Source organism: Dysidea avara, chromosome 9, assembly GCF_963678975.1.
Source record: "Dysidea avara chromosome 9, odDysAvar1.4, whole genome shotgun sequence".
NCBI lineage: Eukaryota > Metazoa > Porifera > Demospongiae > Dictyoceratida > Dysideidae > Dysidea > Dysidea avara.
In genome coordinates this window covers 11,558,292-11,580,412 of record NC_089280.1, presented here as the reverse complement: position 1 = coordinate 11,580,412, position 22,121 = coordinate 11,558,292, and the positions used below count along the sequence as shown (strand labels likewise).

Below are 22,121 nucleotides of genomic sequence, written 5' to 3'. Positions count from 1 at the left end.
ACAGAGCACAACTCTGGTTACCAGTTGTTGACACAAGCTGTGATTAATTAGCACATGTAGCTAGCCTAAAAGGAAGGTCACCTGATAATTTACAATTTTTACCATGCATTTTATAGCACCCCCACACAAAATTACACACGTAATTACAATATACAGAGGACACATGAATACCAAAAAGTTTTCACAACAATAATATAAGAATTGTAGAATAATGACTGTGATATAACTGTTATGAAAATCTTCTCCAGTGGCCTGCCATGGTAGCAAATCTCACACGACGGCATATATATTCATCCTAACACAATGGGAGTAACGAGTATGTGCAACGACAACAAGTTGGTATGACTCCATTTGTAGAATCCAGATGAGTGGGTGCGACTCCAGTATGTCTAAACAGTTAACAAACATTCCTGTTATAAATATGTGCTAGAGTAGCAATATAATAGTAAAGTATTTAAATGCAACAATACATAGTCTCCATTGCATCACTATCAAATGACACTAAGTGGAGGATATTGTTGCAGCTCTAGTATGTACACTCAATCAGTACAACCTGTCTGAATGGCCACCATGTATAGAAAGACGACCTCTCTTGAAAAGCCAATTCCAAATTGAGAATTTATACGCTGCTACCTGCTTATTGAGTGAAGGTGGCAATAAGCAAGTTCCACTGTAATTTATACATGTGATCTGATCCTGTATATTCTGTCAGTGGATGAGATCCACTTGGCCAGGACAAAATGTGACCCAAATGTCCTGGATGATCCATACTCAACCCACTTATGACCCAGTGGCACAATGGAACTGAGTATTTATAGAGAATACAATTTCTAAGATGTGTGACACATTACAACACATTACAACATGTACATACAAGACATGCTATGTACCGTTTTAGCATTTCAAGTCACCGCATTATGCATGAACCAGTCAACAATGCTTCATAGTGCCCATCAGTAAACCTGAAGAAGAAAAGTTACAAAAAAATAAAAATTCAAGTAAGTACAGTGAAACCTCGGACCAAAAAATTTGGCCTGAATAACAAGATGGCCTTACTAATGAGGTCATAAAGTACTGCTTAGCTATATTTGGGACCTACTAGAGGTGACCAATATAACAAGGTGGTTTTTTTTAAAGAGGTGGCCACTAAGTGAGGTATCACTGTACATACGGTTAACAATTAATGGTGAACAATATTAATGGTTTACACCGAAACCTTACTCAGGTCACTTCTTGTGGCAGATTGCTCTGTACACAAAATGACACATTCAGGGATTGTATTTAGATGGATGATAAAGTAACACATGGTGACTTAAATACTCATGATGTGTCACTGCTAGGCAGTGTCTGATATGGCTACCATATACACGGCACTGCTGAAGCACATCACACCCGCTTGCACACAAAATTTTGCTCAAGATTTTAAAAATTGATAATTAAGGGGCATGGCAACTGTTTTGCTTGCAATACTGTGTGGCAGCTGGTCCACTGTGGATGAAAGCCAGGCATTAGATATTTGGTATTTCATGTGTTGAAGGCATTGCAGGGCTTCTGGTAGTCTCAAATCTCACCACAGTTTAACTCAGGCAGTGTTTAGGTCACCACTAAACCACTGGAATGCTGTGTTATGTTCGTCTTATGCTTGGCTACTATATTGAGAACTGAAAGGGATACTCTGAAAATATATATATCCTATGGATAATGACTTCATCACTTTCTGCATCAGGAGCTTGTAAGGACCAAAAGTGAAAATTTTTACACTTTGGGCTGACAGCCAACTGCCTACGTCTGAAACAGTGCCTTTGGTGCTCTAACAGATTGGCTGCCCCCTTGCTGCCAGCACTCACTGTCTCATTCGCTGTCACACACTAAATCCATCTCTATAGCCAGTTAGAACAGCATGCTTCTTACCATTTTAAGGCTGCAAAATGCAGCCGCCTCCTTAATAAGCTAGGTCAGAAAATTTTGTCCCTACCTGAATAATGACCAGCTTTCACTGTACTATTAGTGATTAGCGATCATGGAGGATTATTTATTAAGATACTAAGATATACAAATGCTACAACCTCTAAATATAGCAGTAAAAGTTTTACTTGGTCCAATGTCTAATAATCGTGAGAGACTCTACTGTACAAATACATGTTTTATCATGGTATGTGCTAATCGCCTTTTTACAACATGTATAGTTTAACTTACCAATTGTGTCTCAGTTGCACTAAATCCCTTCAACATGAAAAGACAAGCAATGAGACAACAGCCTCGCAAAGATCATAGCCTATTCTGGTGCGCTTATTTAGTAGTAACATAAATTTTAAGGCGTTTATTTACAACAGGACATGATTACGCACCCCTCTATTGTCTCTGTACATACTTGCCATTTCTCTACTATTCTCATTTCATTTCACAAGAGCTCCTATTGATATGAGCAGAGACGTAACTTCTCTGCTTGAATTAGTCAATACCTGAAGTAGATCAAGATACTCTAATAGAACAGTCATGTTTCTACAAGTGCTGTATTTTTATATTGTAAAGTCTGTAAGTAGCTAGTAATTTAAACTATACAATCCAATGCTAGGTAGAAGTTGTAACTATGCTGTAATGTTGATTGCTGTGTTACAGCTGTTTTGTGACTGCTCTATTAGAGTATCTTGATCGTGTTAATGCAATACAAGATGAAAGGCAAAGTGTTACTAAGGGTTTGTTAGTTTAATTGGGTGATAGTTGACTGCAGTTACATGCCACTAAAATTACAGTTGCATTTTAATATTCTGTCACTATAATCTGGGGTTTCTGTCAAAACCATGGAAACTCACCTACTGTTATCAACAGTGTATGCTAATTCTAACAAAAAGTATTGAAATACCATCCAAAAACAGCTTATAGCTGTAAAAAAGTGCGTGTCCAAGTGAAGCAGAGTTAACTGCGACAAAAAGTAATGATATCATAATGCGGCCATGTGCGAGGTGTGCAGGTTGTAAAATTAATATTAACTAATCAGATAACACAATATTATTGTTACAGTGTTAATGAGAACTATGTGATGCTGCTAGTTTTTAAGTGTGTGAGCATCTAACATAAATGCCACACAAATTTAATTCTCAATAAAGCAATGTGTATAGATTCTCTGATAGCAATAAATAGTTTGAGTTTGGCCTGTATACGGCAATGTTATGAACAAAGGAAAGGCGGCCAAGCTCAAATTATTTATTGCTATCAGAGAATCTATACACATTGCTTTATTGAGAATCAAATTTGTGTGGCATTTATGTTAGATGCTCACACATTTAAAAACTAGCAGCATCACATAGTTCTCATTAACACTAACAATAATATTGTGTTATCTGATTAGCTAATATTAATTTTACAACTTGCACACCTCGCACATGGCCGCATTATGATATCATTACTTTTTGTCGCAGTTAACTCTGCTTTACTTGACGCGCACTTTTTTTACAGTTATAAACTGTTTTTGGATGGGATCAGTAGTTATACAAATCATATACATATATTTATTACATGGCAATTATTCCCTACAGGACTTGTTTGCAGCTGATCTCTCTACTGGGTGACTTGAAATGGATTGAAACTCTCTACAGGGTGATTTATTTCTAGCTGATCTCTCTACACGTTGGCTTGTTTGTAGCTGATCTCTCTACAGGGTAATTCGTTTGTAGCTGAACTCTCTACAAGGTGACTTCTTTTAGCTGATCTCTCTACAGGGTGACTTGTTTCTAGCTGATGTCTCTACTGCGTGACTAGTTTCAAGCTGAACTCTTTCTAGGGTGATCTGTTCATAGCTGAACTCTCTACAGGGTGACTTGTTTCTAGCTGATATCTCTATAGTGTAACTTGTTTGTGGCGGAACTCTCCACAGGATGTTTTTTATAGCTGAACTCTCTACAATGTGACTTCTTCTAGCTGATCTCTCTACAGCATGACTTGCTTCTACTTGAACTCTCTTCAGGGTGATCTGTTCATAGCTGAACTCTCTAAAGGGTGATGTATTTGTAGCTGCGCTCTCTACAGGGTGACTTTTTTCTAGCTGATCTCTCTATAGGGTGGCTTGTTTCTGGCTGAACTCTGTGCAGGATGGTTTCTTTGTAGCTGAACTCTCTACAGGGTGGTTTATTTGTAGCTGAATTCTCTACAAGGTGACTTCTTCTAGCTGATCTGTGTAACTTGTTTGTAGCCGATCTCTCTACAGGATGATTTGTTTGTAGCTGACTGGAACTCTCTACAAGGTTAAACTCTCTACAGGGTGATTTGTTTGTAGCTGAACTCACTACAGGGCGATTTGTTTGTAGCTGAACTCTCTACAGGGTGGTTTCTTTGTAGCTGAACTCTGTACAAGGTGACTTCTTCTAGCTGATCTCTCTATAGGTGACTTGTTTCTAGCTGATCTCTCTACTGGGTGACTTGTTTCAAGCTGAACTCTTTTTAGGGTGATCTGTTCATAGCTGATCTTTCTACAGGGTCATTTGTTTGTACTGCTAAATTCTGTACATGGTGACTTGTTTCTAGGTGATTTCTCTGTTTCTGGCTGAGCACTCTGCAGGGTGTTTTTTTGTAGCTAAACTCTCTACAAAGTGACTTCTTGTAGCTGATCTCTCTACAGCATGACTTGAACTCTATACAGGATGATCTGTTCGTAGTTGATCTTTCTACAGGATGATCTATTTGTAGCTGAGCTCTCTACAGGGTGCTAGCTGATCTCTCTATATATAGGGTGACTTTTCTAGCTGAATTCTATACAGAATGGTTTTCATTGTAGCTGAACTCTCTACAGTTGTAGCTGAATTCTCTACAAGGTGACTTCTTCTAGCTGATCTCTGTAACTTGTTTCTAGCTTATCTCTCTACAGGGTGATTTGTTTGTAGCTGAACTCTCTACAGGGTGATTTGTATGTAGTTGAACTCTCTACAAGATGATTTGTTTGTAGTCGAAAGCTGAACTCTTTACAGGGTGATTTGTATGTAGTTGAACTCTCTATAAGATGATTTGTTTGTAGTTGAAATCTCAACATGGTGATTTGTTTGTAGCTGAACTCTCTACAGGGTGACTTGTTTCTAGCTGATCTGTCTACCTGGTGACTTGTTTCTAGCTGAACTCTATACAGGATGATTTGATTGCAGATGAACTCTCTACAGGGTGGTTTTTTTGTAAAGCTGGATTCTCTACAAGGTGACTTCTTCTAGCTGATCTCTCTACAGGGTGATTTATTTCTTGCTGAACTCTCTACAGGGTGGTCTGTTCATGGCTGAACTCTCTAAATGATGGTTTCTTTGTAGCTGAACTCTCTACAAGGTGGCTTCTTCTAGCTGATCTCTCTACAGTGTGACTTGTTTGTAGCTGAACTCTTTGCAGTGTGATTTGTTTGTAGCTGAATACTCTACAAGGTGAGATCTTTTAGCTGAGCTCTCCCTTGTTTCTAGCTGATCTCTCTTCAGGGTGGCTACTCTATTAAAATGACTGCTCTATTAGAGTATCTCGATCTCGCATATACTGCAAGGAGTTGGATTTTGTGTTATAACTCTGACTTTCTTTCAACTATTGAAGGGCCATTTTAAGGTGGTTAATCCATGTGTACACCAATTTTCAAATCATTCCACTGAGCGGTTTGTTGGTAAGCATGGCAAGTATTCGTTTTTTATTAGTTAATCTCAATCGCATAATTGTTACACACTGTTGGTTTTTTCCTTGTATGTCATGGTCTTTAACTCAATTTCTTTCAAACCACAAAAGGTTTGAGGTTCAATAGTTAACCTATCCACGTACCGATTTTCAGCTTCTTCCTGTAAGCGGTTTACCCTGTAGGCGTGACAGTATGTTAGTGCTATTTTCATGAATAATTGCTAATAACTCTTTGGCTGCTCATTATATTCCAGCCTAATGTGGTACCAAGATTTACCTTTACACCCCTTTTCTGTGTTCCAAATTTCAAGGCAATCGAATATATTGCATTCATGTTTATGGCAGTTTTTGTAAGTGTGCGAAAAGACAAAAAAAACGAAGAAGGAAACTAAGCCTATTTTGAAGTCTCATATCTTGGGAATGCTTGAAGCGATTTTTGCTGAAATTTGGTTTGTGGGGTAAAGACATTGGTGGGCATGTCCACAGCAAAATCATGGTATTTCGTAAAGGCAGCATGGAGTTACAAATGCATGAAAATCGTGTTTTCTTCCTGTCAATATACTCATGGTGTTGCACACCGGCTTCTTGGGCTGCATGACACACTACCGTGTGTCTTGATAAATAAATAAAAATTAAATATATAAATAATTATACAGCCATGACTGAAGTAAGAATTAAATGTACACTAGTATAGCTGCAGGCATAGATGACCTTTCTTGTTGTTTCTTGCTTTTTATTTCTATGATCCCTACTCAAATATAAAATTCCTTTTTTTTCCTTACACATATGTAGTATATACTGCTAGACTACAAAAAAATATTACATAACCACTTAGAAAATATATACAGGTACTTGTTTTTATATTTATAGTCTGTACATGCCCTCCACATAAATTGTCTTAGCTTATTTGACGAGTATATAGCCCTACATATTTACATTACTTGGTAAACCCAGTATATACTGCATTAAAGGAAAGGATGGCACCAGCCACAAGAATTGCACGACTGATGAATGCTCACCCCAACCATCAATTACTGAAAAGCAAAGTGCTTTGCTTTCAGCCATGTTCCCCCATTATATAGCGTGCCTCTCAGATGACCGAGCCAATACTTTCTAAGTACTGCACATTGACATAATTTATTAGGTAGCAATTAGTTCCTGAATTTTCACGTTGACTTTTATATTGCTGCCATTATGTCATGTTGTAATATCATTGCAGTAAATGACAAACGGGATGAGTCTGATGGTCAAGGAGCTCTCAGCAATGGACAACAACAAAATAGTTAGTCATATTGTAATTAACTTACATCTGATGATGACATAATTAGCAATGGTGAATGATTACTGTATCAACAGCTGCTCGCTTATTATGTAGCATTTAAAGTCTAGTTTTACGCTCCTGATGCTGACTGACTATTTTGTTTCACTTGCAGTCATGTGAACTTTGTATAACATGATTTGCTACAAAAAAAAATCATGAATTGATGCATGCTATCTAAAGAGGAAGGAATATATGAAATGGGATATAAGGAGTTTCCTTTAAAAGGTGCATGTAACTGCGTTGTTAACAAATATGGTTGACAAGTATTGGGATACATAATAGGTGTGTCCAGTGTTGCAAATAATTTATATAATATCTGAATAATCATTTTACTGCCTCAAATACCAACCAGCAATCACTTCACATGTCTCCATGGCACCTTGACAGTATTGGCTAGGTACAATCAAGCCTAAATATGCAATCAATGTAACCAGAAATGTTTTCAAAAAATAGTGCACTGAACTTTTTAGTATGTAAGTCAGTGACTAAATCAATAAACGATTAACTACTTGGTGACTTAAACAAGTTTAATTAATGCTTTGGGCTTGATTTTCACTTGGGCCCAACACCTGCCTTTTGATGTACCACATATTTCATACAGTACAATAGTACTGTACATGTTAAGAATCACAAAGGTTTGTATTTTCACACCAAAAGTATTAACCAAAAACCAGCCTAAGTATCCAGCCTTAGTATATACTTTTAAATTTGATTGTGGGATTCGTAATTTTTATTAGAGCTTTACAGTGACCAGCACAGAAGGTCTACAGCAACTTTTTGAATTTCTTAACCTACGTATTGGATACTTTAAGACAACTTGAAACCAACTAATAAAAACAAGAAACTGAAACAGATTCCAAGTGATTGTTGAATGTCTTTGTCTGAAATGCTGTGCTTTCTGCTGTCTGTAGTGTTAATTCATTCACTTGTAAGTCATAGCCAACATTTAAGAACTGCCTAATTAGGCTCCTGTGTAATTGATCCATGGATTTTTGTTGATGCTGTGTGTTACTTAGAATGTACCAGTTTGATTGATTTTGCTCACTTAAATGGATAGAGCAGGAATTTTTTCCATGCTGCCAGTGTTATTCAAGGAGTTATACCTGTATTCACTGTGTCTGTGTGAACTGGCTTAGACAAACTATATTTGTGTATCAAAGTACTAATGATATTACAGTAGCTAGTATAGATGTTATCAAATTCAATATTTCACTATTATATAATAGAATTGGCATCATAATCAGTTACAATATACAAAATACGTATAATAAGTACGTACAAAATATGTACAAATTCCCAATAGTACTAAGCGTTACTACATCTGGCAAACATGTGCTCCATAGGCCCACGTAGGCTGTAAAGCTACGTATACTATTTCATTGAGATTGCATCCCTGTATTTTTGTTATTCCTGCTCCCATTTTTTGCATTAAATATTAACCTAATACCCTTGATATCTTCATGAGCGTAACAGTAAGCTACTGTACATATGTAGGAAGTAAACATTTTGAAGCAGTCATTTGATATGGTTTTTGAAATGCACTTTTACATACTTTTGTCACCCTGTTGTTTATGCACACATAATGTTTAGATGCTGATATGAACTTGGATCCCAATAAGCACAATTCTGTGATAAAGGCATTAGCAAAGCTACTCTGTGCTGATAAGGTGAACCACAGAATGCTGTACCGGGATTTTGGTCTTACAGATAAACAGAAGGAGAAAATAGATGAATATGAATCAATGTATCACAAAATGTATGAAACTCTTGCTCAGTATGTGGAATCTAAACCTACATTGGGTAACTTGATTGAAATTCTTAAAGACAATGATGTGAAGCAAGAACACATTCAATTTCTCTATGCCTATGAGTATCGTTGAACACAGTGTTGCTGTTTTACATTAACCTTATTTGCTATGCATACACCAGTAGTTTATTTTTTTCTTTTTATTACTTTTTCCCTGTTAATCTATTAATTTTGTACCCCCCATTCTATTTTTATACTGTAATAATTATAACTATATTTGGCCTACCATTGCATATACATTATGTCAAATATGTCATTGAAATAGTGGTCAAGTTTTACACAAGTATAATGTATATGCATAGTAAATACAATACAGTACAAGAAATTTTAAGATCAATTTGGGATCATAAACAAAGCAGTGAACCAAGGAAGGTCTCCTACACCTTAAGATATGTATATTTAATCCCTGTTTCAGTCTATACCCATAACTGAATTAGGGATTAAATGTCTACTAGTGTATCTTCAGGTGTATGCTATTTACCTTGTTTTGCTAGTTTTTATATCCATGATCTCTAATTGAACTTATAATTTCTAATTTTTTAGTTGTATCAAGACACACGGTAGTGTGTCGTGCGGCCCAAGAAGCCGGCGCGCAACACCCGTGAGTATATTGACAGGAAGAAAGAAAACACAATTTTCACACATTCATAGCTCTGTGCTGCCTTGATGAAACAAGACGATTTTTGCTGTGGACACTCCCTCTAACTTCAGCACTCCACATTCCAAATTTGAGCGAAATCGCTTCAAGCGTTCCCGAGATATGCGACTTCAAAAATTGGCTTAGTTTCTCCCCCTTTATAGTGTTTTCATCGCGTGATCTAAATTACGTAATTTTTCGAATCCGCCATTTGTCTGCACATGTGTTGCGTATGGAACAGGACTCATGCAGCGTTTATCGTTATACGCCGAAAACCTGCCACCTGATGCCAAAGACAGGTACCTTGCCAAAATCTCGGTTATTAATGGAACAGATCCTCTATCTGACGGCCTGTTTGGGGAAGAAGTGGATGTGACACCTACCGTAGATGCGTGTGATTTGGTGTCCTACAGACTAGTTTCGTCACAGCTTAGCAGTTTAAAGCCCGTAAAGGCCTAGAGGCATATAACCAGTTTGTTTGTGGATGGGTGAAGGAGATTAAGACTCGTAAAGTTGCTGACAAGTATCTCACTACTGGTCAAGTGAGTAGCTATTTCGTACAACTTCTGGCTCTTTTTTTGCCAGCAACATCTACATGCATTTCTTGTACTATTATTACACTGCATTGTGTTGAATAAAAAGTAATGTTTAAACTCTTGTTTGTTCTAACGTGTAGGTCCGTCATTCACAACGGCTGAGAGAGACTCCATTGAAGTGTTGGGTTATCATTGAAACCACTGGTGAAATCTCCTGTGCACATTGTAACTGCTTGGCAGGGCTAGGAGAAGTGTGCACACATGTTGCAGCATTTTTGTTTTATTTGGAGGCTCTGTACCGAATGGAAGAAGTACAAACTTGCACACAACAGCAATGTGGTTGGATAATACCTTCAGCATCAACAGCAGTTGAGTACTTGGAGATCAAAGATATTGACTTCACATCGGCATGAGAAAATTGGATGAAACGTTAGAGGGCAGTGAAACCAACTCAGATAGACCAGTTTCAAGAAGTGGTACATTACCAACAGACACAGAAATGGAACAATTTTTTAACAATCTGAGCTTGTGTGATACAAAGCCAGCAATTCTATCATTAGTTCCTCCACATTCAGATAGCTATATTCCAAAAGCATCACTTTCAAATTTCCCCAAACCACTACCATCACTCCGTACTTCAGATAGCTGCAAACTAAATTACCCTGATTTGTTGAATTCCTGTGAAAAAGTTTCTATAGAAATAACTGATGACATGTCACAGGCTGTGGAGAAGGAAACAAGGAAGCAAAGTAAAACACCACTATGGTTTAAGTACAGGGCTGGAAGAGTTACTGCATCTCGGATGAAGGCTGTCTGTCACACTGATGTAACCAACCCGGCTCAGAGCTTGGTAAAAAGTATTTGTGTTATCCCGATGCTTTCAGCTTTACATCCAAGCAGACAAGCTGGGGTTGTAGACATGAAAAGCAAGCCAGAGAAAGGTACGAAAAAACAGTTAAATCCAAGCATACAAACTTGCATGTAGCTGAATGCGGGTTGTTCATTAATCCACAATGGCCTTACATTGGGGCATCTCCAGATGGCATCATCTATTGTGACTGCTGTCCCAAAGGTGTGCTTGAAATTAAATGCCCTTATTGTCATCGTGATGAGTCCATATCAGCTGCTGTTGCAAAGGATAAGAATTTTTGTCTTATTGAAGTGAATGGACAAATCAGCCTAGATCATAACCATGCCTACTATTATCAGGTGCAGACACAGATATTTGTCTGTGATGTTGATTATTGTGATTTCTGTGTGTGTACCTTCTCTGGAAATGAGGAGTCTACAATTCACATTGAAAGAATCTCCAGAAACAATGCGTTTTGGAAGAATGAATGTGTACCAAAAGCAGAAGCTTTTTTCAGGACTTGCTTGCTTCCTGAATTATTGGGTAGTTGGTACACACGACCCCTCACTACACCCATGAGATTGCAATTGATAGCAGTACTTTGGAAACTCATGGCCACAGTTCATCTCAGGGACATGTAGACAATTCTCAGTATAGCAGCAGCGTATCAGACGAAACCAGGTCACCACCTAGTCAAACTTTTTGTTACTGCAATGGCCCAGAAATTGGCGAGATGATAGGGTGTGACAATCTAGATTGTACCATTGAATGGTTCCATTTAAAGTGCTTAAAAATTAAGGCAGATTCTGTGCCAAAGGGAAAGTGGTACTGCCCAGATTGCAGAATATTACCCAGATTCAGCAAATCAAAAGGGAAAAGAAAATCAAAGAAGTGATTATTAGTATACATGTAATAAAATGTTCACAGTGTATGTACATGAATAAAAATGTTCACTATGTATATATATATAGTACATGAATAAAACTGTTAACAGTGTATGTACATGGATGAAAATGTTCACTATGTAGTAGTTAACAAAGTGTGCTATTCGAACGGAACAACGGAATCGCATAGGTTGTTCCAGGCACAACAGACACGGACAATATGGTCTAGAATAGGCACTTCTTCATTTGCCCTCTTCGTTACAAAATTAATTGGTACAGTGCTCCGCAAAATAGAGTATTTCTGCCTTACACAGCCAATCACCCGTTCAACATGAATACGAACATTTGCAATTTGCCTTGTGTGAGTTGTGTCTTCGATTTCTATGGCTGAAAGCTGTTGTTTACCCCTAGTAAATGCTGGAATATGCAAACTAGCTTGCATTAAACCAACAGATTCGGCAATGTCAAATCCCCTGTCAGCCAAAACAATATCTCCAGGTAGCAACTTGCCTAAAAGACCACAATGGTCTGTTAGGTATTTATCGCTTATTCGGCCTCCCCAACATTTTGACACAAACGACACTACTCCTTGGGGTGTAATGCCAATAAGCACCTTTACAGTGTTATTATGCTTATAGTTGGACCAGGTGCTGGCTCGAGCTTGCAAGTTGGATGGTCGATCTATGAAAATCTCAAAGCAATCGATAATGATAGCAACTTTCTTCCCAAAAGAGGCTTGAAAAGCAGGCTGGCAGTGTTTTACGAAGAGCTTCACGGTCTGGCAACAATATCAAATTGCTTAGTCATAAATCCATCTGCTTCAACCACTTTAAGAATGTTCTGGATACTGTCGACGGTGAGACTCCAAAACGATATGCCAGATATTCCACTGAACTATTCATTCTTAACTTGAGCAACACACACATGAACTCTTGAAATGGTGATAACTTGGTTACACCATCTGATGGCAGAGTCTTGAGCACGTGCTCAAAAACAGCTTTACAGTTTTGGCATTAGGCAAACCAGTGTGAGTCTTTGCAAAATCGTCATCTACTAAGCATTCTTCATTAAAAGTGAGTTTTTTAAGTTCCATTGTTAGAGATGTAGCATGCTCTTTACTCTTAGCAAGTTCCTTCTGTAACTGAATCAGAACACATTATCCATGGAATTGAGGTGGGAACACACTATCCATAATACTGAACTGTTGTGGACACGCTGCACCAAATAGCTAACAGAGATAGGAAACCAACACGTAGTCCATGAGCTGCAGCATGCTACTATTGTTGTTAGGGTCCAGAAGCTCCTTGACGATGCCAAGTTGTACCGTGACAAAGCATTGTATGGTAGACCTGACAGCGAGATGTCACTAGGTAAGTGACTGGTTGTATAACTAAGAAACTGTGTAAGGTCAGCTGTAAATGCCTGAACAAGTGCAAGTACCTTTATCCTTGGATGCGATGCAGTAGTCCATCCATGGTGCACGCTAAAATATAGTACTGTACCCCAGCTAGAGTGGACATTACAATGCCAGAAACTGAAGGGTCCACAATAGGAAACTGGACTTGAGCAGAGACAAACTACGAGCTATCACTCTGATATGGCTCTTGCAGAAACAGGTAAAGTAATCCAGTTGTCTCCACAAGCTGCTCTTTACCAATCACGTGCTGGAGTTACCGGATCTGCAAAAAGGGACATAATCACACAAGCCTAAATTTACAATATAAGGCATTGAATACATTGGGTGAAAATACTGGCATATTATTGAAAATTCCATAAACTTTTTAGCCCCTCTTTTTTAGTGAAGGAAGGGACTAACAATAAAAACCTGGATATCATCTCATTTGCCTGCTCAAGAGGAGTTGGAAAATCTTTTTCATTGCAGTAGACCCAAGGACACATGCATTATAAGTGTTTGTTTACATCATGTCAAAGCAATCATATGCTATCAACTTTTCTTCATGAATTTCACCTTTGTATGCAGTGAGGAAGGGCGACTAAAGGACAAATGTACCCAATAATTGATTACCCTGTTCATGGTGAACACAATGGTGAAAATGTTAGCTTTGTACCTCAATCTGTTGGCAAGTTACAACCATTTTTGTAAGCGCCTGTAATGTATTTTCCCTATACTTGCTGTACAAATCGATTTTTCTGTTGTTGCTACTTTGTAGGGCTGTAACTCCCAAAGTTATTGGTATATGAAGCTGAAACTTTGCCATTTGGTACACTTGGCTAAGTAGATTATAAATATTTAATAAACGGGAATTTGAAAAATGCGATTATGTCCTATTTTCACAGATTCGGTCACATATACTAGGGTGCCTGCTGATTCATCATACAGTATAATAGTAACTGTATAGTAGGGACGACAAAGGAGTAGGCGTGGCCCACCAAAAAATCATCCAAAAACCAGCCTCAATTTTCCCTGACGATGATGAGGCAGTATTGGTGAGGTAAAACTAAGCCCAAACAAGCTTTCAGATTGACCCGAAACGCTTTCAACAAGTTGCTACAGAATTTTAAAATTATTTTTATTCAACAGAATTTTCTACTGACTGAGTAAGTAAGTGACTGACTGATACCTTCAGACTTTCAATCTTGCTTGAGCACTCACAACTGTCCACTGGTCTAAAGCACTGTCTTGCAATTTCTATTTGTTCTGTGGCAACTGGATAAGTACAATTTTACACTAATTGGATATGCACATTAATATCATTAATAACAATGGCTGCAGAGGTGGCTTTCTTCTTATCGTTGACATCAATGGCTGAAGAGGTGGCGCTCTTCTTATCCTTGACGTCAATGGCTGAAGAGGTGGAATTCTTCTTTCTTTTCTTAGGATCTGTTGGTTAGAATTATGATGATATTGACATGCAGTACTGTGTTCATTGCTTACTTGATTGAAAGTGTTTGCTCTTGTCTGGTGGACCATCATCATCATTAATCTATAGCTTTCGTTTTGAACGTGACTTGAACAGCTTTGTTCTTTTTAATGCGAGTACTATCGCTTCTGTCTTCGTAGCTAGTTGATAGTCCCTCGAGCCTTGCCATGTGTTCCAGTGCAGCTGCCATGTCAACTTTGTATGTTGTTAACATGGCAGCACTAAGAATTTCAGGCTTTGGTATTTTGGATAAACGATTGTGGGATTCTACTGCATTGGTAGAGTTTGGTAATGTTTTGAATTGTTCATCGGTCATTGTTGAGAAATGAGGACTAAGCATAGCTGTAAAATATCAATCACATTATTTTTTTGCATTGATTTTCATACTTACCCAAGTGTTGCTTTCGCATCCACCAATCTACCCATGGTACAGCCTTCTTCCATTCCTTGGTATCCATAGTACCTGCAATGTTGGGTAAATTAGCCTCATCAATAGGTTTTTCTCCTCTCAGGATGTCAAATAATGTCATCACTTCACTGGCTGACTTGGCTTCAAGTATTTGCTGACCTACTGCTATAAATGTTTCTTTTCCTTCCTTAGTGTGGAGATTTAGTTTCTTTGCAACACGCTGAACTGATCAAATAAAATGAACCTATTGACCATGTCGTAATATACTTTTGTACATACATAGCAATGTGTACATACCTGACATCCTTTAAGCATGTTTCTAGCAACTAACTTCCCTACTGCTTTCTCCAACCCATTTGCTTGTTGATCTGACCAATCAGCAATGATCCCAGTTAACGATTCGCCAACTTTGAATGTTGGATGATCTGAAGCAACTTGTTCAAACAATGCTCTAAAGCACTCAGCATAAGCATCTGTATCAATGAGATTCATTCTCACTCGTCCAACAACCATCCCTATATAGTACAAACGTGTGAAAAAATGCCAATAAATACAAAAGCATTGAAGTCCACTTACATCTCATGGTTAAGTAATTGAAAGCAACAACATTGAATAAGTATGGCAGTTCATAGCAGCTTTTGTAAGTCACATCCACCTCAACACAGTCAGCAACGCTGAAAACTTCTGACATCAATGGGCTCATTGCCAAGACCCATGTGAATGTGTCTCCAATTCCATATTTCTGGACGTATGGGTGGCCAAAATGACTGTATTCATCTAGGTTCTTTTCTGGTGAATTATAAAGATCAGTATTTTATATTTAATGCATCTTTTTGCTCACCTTCCACTTTATCTCTCATTGAGCGATCATAGTTCTTTGCATCGGTCTCAAAACTCATTATGGCAGACCGAGGATCTCTATTTGGCTGTGTTTCTCTGAGAGTACTTAATCGAATGTTTTTGATCTTCAAATGATTAGTTGCTGCCAAACTAGCTGCCCCAGGCAAGTAGTGCATTCCTTTTCCTGTCAAGTTACAATTCAAAATTATTGCAAGGGTAAGTGAATTAATGGTATGTTCAACTTAGTACAGTGATTTTCATTACTATGTAAATCCAGAAACATTCACATGAACAATATTTTGCATATGTGACCGTCTCAGCTAAAACCCAACTTGTTCATACATGCATACTTATTGAGAAAAGCAAGATTTAAAAATATTTCGTAAAATTATGCATGCCTCAATAATAAATTATGCAAGTTTTAATCGAGCCATTACGTGGGGAAGCCATTCTCAAATCCATTAAACTAATATACCATCTTATTCGCCTGCTCATGGACAGTTCGAAAAAATCTTTGTTTCGTGCCTGTAGCCCCAACGGTTCACATGTTACGTGCGTTTGTTCACGATGCCTTAGACGTAAACAAAATTGTCATCATTTCTTTGTTTTAAATGCCTTCATAACTGGACCCTCAAGCTACTACAGAGATAACATTGTACCTCAATCAATGTACCACTTCATGGTGAGTGCTGTAATCCAAATTTCAACTTTGTAGGCCATTCCAAACAAAAGTTATGATGACAAATGTAAGCGCCTGTAGTTAATTATTCCAATACTCACTACAAATCAATTTCTCCCACCCTCCTGCTGTCTAGCACTATAATTTCAAATCTACTCAACACAGTGGGCTGAAACTCAGATATTCCATTCTTTGTACAATGCAAATATGGCTGAGACAATAATAATTTTTTTTATTGTGCGAGCAAGTCGGGTTTAGCTGAGGCGGTCACAAATATCAATTTTATATTTATCTGATTTCCCTCAAAGTATTTGAATGATTTTGTTGGCTGATGGTGTGAAAATTGTTTTGCATAACAGTGCTATTTTGACACCAGCAACAAAGCATTTTTTCTGAATTCATCTAAACTTGCAAAAACACAACTTTATTTGTTTTACAATGTTAATTTGTGATTGAAGGGGCAACACACTTTGTTATGAAGACAGTACCATTATTTGGTTTGCAAACAAATTACATCCATAACAGCCCTGCCGTAAAAAAGAGTGTGGTCTGCAAGAAACATGCCAGGTTGGAAAAGTTGTGAAGCTCAAGCTGGCGGCCCAGAAATAGCTGTAATGATGGTAATGGCAATAAAGTTTTGGTAATGGCAATAAAGGTTTACTAATGACATTTTCAGGCAACTTTATTGCCGGCTCCTTATTTTATTTCATACATACATACAGTACCTACATACGTATCTGCGTAAGTACGTACATACATACAGCAAACGTACCAATCAACAACTCTGATGATTTTAAGTGAGGATTTTCTATAACTGCTCGCCTTATGTCGGTATCCACCTTCACTGGAATCTTGCTCTCCTTATGGTGAGGATGATTGTGTAGGTCTGACGAATGCATGTCACCACATCTGATTATTCCAGATAGCCACCTTCTGTTGTCACTTTGATCTGCAGGCCAAATGTAAACAAAATCCACTGGACAATCACCAGAACGCTCCAAAGCTGCATTAGGATGAATGCTGCATGGCTTAACAGAGCTGGTGGGAACTATGTGCGAGCAGCCATCACTGTGCATACTGCACTTCTTTACCCCTCCACAAGGTGCAAAACGATAAAAAACATTTTCAACCTTTCCGTCGATATTCATTGGAATCAAACGCTTTGGTCGTGCCTTTCCCTTGCCAATCTGTATGTCGGAGTATAGAAAGTGAGGGTCGGTGGATTCATAATTAGGTAGTTTTGTTATGTCATCACAGTACCCAAGTCGTTGGGGGAAAGGTGTGTTAAAAATCCCGGGAAAATTGTAGTCCTTCGACTCCTTGATAGGAAACCAATTATTCTTGTCTGAAATGAGTTCCTTTGCAACATTAAGAATGTGAGTCCCTTTTCCTTTTCGTACGGCTGAGACAATCTCTACTTCACAGTCTAGCTTATCTTTGTTAGTGCCTGTATCAATGGTTTCATCTGGTAGCAACACCTCTTGAACATCATCTTCTGTCAGCAAATCCCTTCCTTGTCCAGTTACTGTATATGCAGCGTATATGATCCTTGACATCCGGTTATGTGCACTACCAACAGCTAATGAACGTTCTAGAAAGCCCAGCAACCAAGCTTGACGAACCAGTTTGCGCCATTTGTCGACAGAATGATTGAATTGATTACCACAACCAAAACTTTTGGAAGAAGAGTTCTTCAACTTCTGTACTGTCTTGTCTGCTGAACCTCGGATCCACTGTGCTATCTATAAGACATGAAAGCATTCATAAAGAGGGACAGCAATATTGGGGCATTTCTAAATACCTTTTTTTCACCAGATGTTGGCAATTCATCCACAACTTGAACAACAGCCCTTATCTCACAAGAATAGTCACTTGTGGATGTACTAGACAATTCACAAACATCACAACAAGGATCATTAGCCGTGGCATCTTCTCCAAAGTATTCTAACAGCACTACACGTCTACACTTCTTGTGGAGATGTGCATAGGCAAACCTATGTGTGGAGCAGATGATGTTATACACATACGTATTGATATAGTGTGAAGTAATACCTCCAGGAATGTGAGAAGGATTGTAGCACATTAGTGTTTGTCTTGGTCCAGAAAGAAGCATGCTGCAAATCACTCTCTTGATAGAACAGAATCCCTATGCATTTTGGGTATACATTTGTGTAAGCACATAGTACAATACATACCCCGTGCTGGTCGACCATCTCGTCCAGCTCTGCCAAATTCTTGAACCATTGACTCCAATGTTGGTGGACATCCAATCCGAATTACCATTTCGACATCTGGTTGGTCAATTCCCATGCCGAATGCAGTGGTGCACACCATGATCTTTACAGTACCACTCCTCCAGCTATCCATGGATTCTATCTTATCATTTGCAGACATGTTTTGGCCATGGTAACTGCAGGTACTGTAGCCAGCCTGACGGAGAGAGATGGCTAAAGGAGCAGCATCCTTTACAAAGTCAACATAGACAATAACTCTCTGATCCTTGCTGGAAATGATGGGTGTAATGTTCTTGGCTATTTGTGTATATCGATCATCTCCTATGGGAGAGCAATCAGGTTATGTGCATTCAATTTTATGCATAATATACCTTGTGGCTGTAACTTTAACTCATGGCAGGAGTAAAATATGTTTTGCTGATTCACACTACCAACAGCCTGTGTTGTTTGGATGAGATGTTGAATAATTTCCTGTCGGACTGATGGAGTTGCCGTTGCAGTGAGAGCCATGGTGGGGCAGCTTGCAGATTTACAGAATTCAAAAATGTGTCCAAATGCAGGCCTGTTGGTATATATGAATGGTACACATCAATTCACTAAAGACATACACTGTACCTGAAAAACTTCCAACTACTTATCAAGTGAACCTCATCAAGTGCAATCAGCCCGACTCGTGATTTCATGATAAGCTCACTGAAAGGGTAGGAAGGAGTCCCGGTGTCATCAAAGAACTTTTCTGGTGTTGTATACACAATTTTAAAATGTCCGCTAAGAATCTTGTCATCAATTTCTTTGTCTGTCTGGCTACTTCCAACAAATGTAGCTGAAACTTTGCTCTCAAGAGTACAGTATTGATCTTTCATCAAGCTGATAGTTGGTGTTAAAACAATTGTCAATTTTCCAGTAAGCAGTGGTAACAGTTGAAAACATAAGCTTTTGCCAGATCCAGTAGGCTGGACCACTAGTGTATTGTGGCCTTTCAATGTAGCCATTATCATCTCAAGCTGCCAGTCCTTGATCGAATGTATTGCAAAGTGCTTAATCATGAGGTCAGTGATTTGTGCTTCCAGTTGGTCTGTATTATAACATACATAACATCTGCAGTTTCTGCGCATGATGTACATTACTTACCAGAGGATTGATCGTGTTGATGTGAGGACACCTGGTGAGGCAGCGTGCTCAACCGTACAATGTGGTGATTGGCTCTTGATGGTTGTTTGTGCCTCACTGTGCTGCACATCATGCAGTAAGCATTGCTGCATTCTTCACAGTAAAATGTGGCAACATTCTGACAATGTTCACAGATATCTACTGGGTTGTAACATCAATGATACCAGTTCTGACAAAATACATATTTATTGATACTCACCAGTAATTTGATCCTGTGTAAAATCTTCCAGATTGTCAGGCTGTTCCTGAAAGTCATCTTCAATGCAATAGGGATTCTCCATGACTCATCTGCTACACTCCATTTCAAGAGCTTTCAACAACTGTGCTGAACAGTTCTGCAGCTGGCTTATATATGCACCAAGCTTTTAAAGTGATGCAGAAGTGTGAACCAAAGCTTCAAAGAAACACTTTCTTTGATAGATTAAAGTGAAGGTCACAATGACCTTAGTTGTAAGTGACAAAGAAAGTGATAATATTGAATAAAAGAATATTGAATAAAAGAAGTGGGAGTCACACTGACAAAGACTAAAAAATTTCTCCTATGTAATATGGGAGTAATTCTGCATGGGGTACGCAGAATCTTTCCTATATAATATGGGAGTAATTTTGCGTGGGGTACGCAAAATCTTTCCTATATAATATGGGAGTAATTCTGCATGGGGTACGCAGAATCTTTCCTATATAATATGGGAGTAATTTTGCGTGGGGTATGCAAAATCTTTCCTATATAATATGGGAGTAATTCTGCGTGGGGTATGCAAAATCTCTCCTATATAGTATAGGAGTGTGTATGCAATTAGTGTAATTCTATCCTTAACCGTGGCAACTAGTCTAATCTCTTCTGCAACAATTACCTGGACTTCCTCTGCTACTAAAGTCGGCAACAATTCTTCTATCCTCTTCCACTTCTCTCTTTCTTGAGCTCTTCTCCATCTATCCACTGAAGCTGTGACATCCGCTGTATCAGTACTCCATGTAGTCTGGCGGCGCCCGCCCCTTCGCATAGAGTAAGGGTCTGGTATGCTTAGTATAGTGGAGTTGTACCGGATTACCAAAAACTGGTGCAACCAATCAGAACGCTCCACGTTTAATCAGCGCATTTTTGTGTATGTTACGTCAAAAGAAGGAATCAAATGCCCTAACAGTACTGAAGAAACAAAAGGAGTTAGCTAATAAAGAACAAAGAGAAGAAAGTGTTATATCGGGAAGGGCTTTTCGCCTTGTTTGATACGCGAAAAAACCATGTTACGCTCTGATTTCCTAGGTAGGGAGACATGTGTCTTTTATAAAAGTAGACCAATCCACTTTCGCCTGTGTAAAGGCGAAGAAAGTTCAATATCTCTGCCACAGTTTTGGGTGAGGCACTTCCGTTAAGGCCATTTCGTTACGTCATTACATTCAAATTAAATTCCTCCAGAACAACTCGGTGATACTAAGCATACCAGACCCTTACTCTATGCGAAGGGGCGGGCGCCGCCAGACTAACTCCCATGTTCCTTGTGGCCAAGGTGCAAGGTGGGCAACCAGTCAGGATCCGTTGTATTATAGAGATAAGCCGGCTTGCCAGAATGGAAGTGCTTTTCACAAATCTTGTAATTGTGTAGTGTAGTCAGGTCTAAATCTGCCCTGGAAATAGCAGCCAAATATCCGTCTCTCCTCTTTTTCCGTAGTTCAAGTTCTGCTTCTCCGTATCGATCAGTCACAGTAGGAATACCGTAGAAAGATATTCCGCTGCCATTGTCAGAACGACTTGAACAGTCGACTATCGCGCATAACACCATTGCTACCTGTGCAACAAAATGGCGGCTTCGTAATTTCAATCACGTGATGAAAACTCTTCTTATTTTTCTTCCTCTTTTCGCACACTTACAAAAACTGCTATAAAACGCGAACGCCATATCCGATTGCCTTGAAATTTGGCACACAGAAGGGGGATATAAAGGCGCATCTCGGCACCAACTTTGGCTGGAATACGATAAACAGGAAAAGAGTTATGAGCGATTATGCACTAAAAATAACACCAATATGTTGTCACGCCTACAGGGTAAACCGCGTATGGGAAGAAGCTGAAAATCGGTGGGTGAATAGGTTAACTATTAAACCTCAAACCTTTTGTGGTTTGAAAGGAATCGAGCTAAAAACCAGGAAGATACAACGAAAAAACCAACAGTGTGTAACAATTACGCAATCGAGATTAGCTAATAAAAAAACGACTGTTTGCCACGCCTACCAGATACAGTA

The 22,121-nt window shown here is 38.7% G+C and overlaps 2 protein-coding genes across 6 annotated transcripts in view; one reads left to right on the top strand and one right to left on the bottom strand.

Annotated features, from left to right (window-relative positions):
- Window positions 1–9,042, top strand: part of LOC136266343 (uncharacterized) — a 147,241-nt gene extending 138,199 nt beyond the window's left edge. For all 5 annotated transcript variants that reach the window (XM_066061362.1, XM_066061365.1, XM_066061361.1 and 2 more), the window contains 2 exons: window positions 6,851–6,913; window positions 8,543–9,042. In XM_066061362.1, coding sequence (XP_065917434.1) covers window positions 6,851–6,913; window positions 8,543–8,832 — 353 coding nt within the window. In that variant the 3' untranslated portion in view covers window positions 8,833–9,042. The remainder of the gene's footprint in view (window positions 1–6,850; window positions 6,914–8,542) is intronic.
- On the bottom strand, window positions 127–20,530 carry LOC136266341 (uncharacterized). The gene is made up of 16 exons (XM_066061359.1): window positions 20,080–20,530; window positions 19,842–20,018; window positions 19,326–19,785; window positions 19,082–19,272; window positions 18,672–19,031; window positions 18,529–18,622; window positions 18,278–18,470; window positions 17,249–18,218; window positions 15,799–15,981; window positions 15,534–15,746; window positions 15,255–15,472; window positions 14,940–15,201; window positions 14,563–14,890; window positions 14,249–14,508; window positions 891–962; window positions 127–389 (listed from the first exon to the last, which is right to left on the bottom strand). Exons 1-12 carry the CDS (start codon window positions 20,159–20,161, stop codon window positions 15,187–15,189), a joined length of 3,156 nt encoding a protein of 1,051 aa, XP_065917431.1. The 5' UTR covers window positions 20,162–20,530; the 3' UTR covers window positions 127–389; window positions 891–962; window positions 14,249–14,508; window positions 14,563–14,890; window positions 14,940–15,186.
- Between the last annotated feature and the right edge of the window lie 1,591 nt (window positions 20,531–22,121).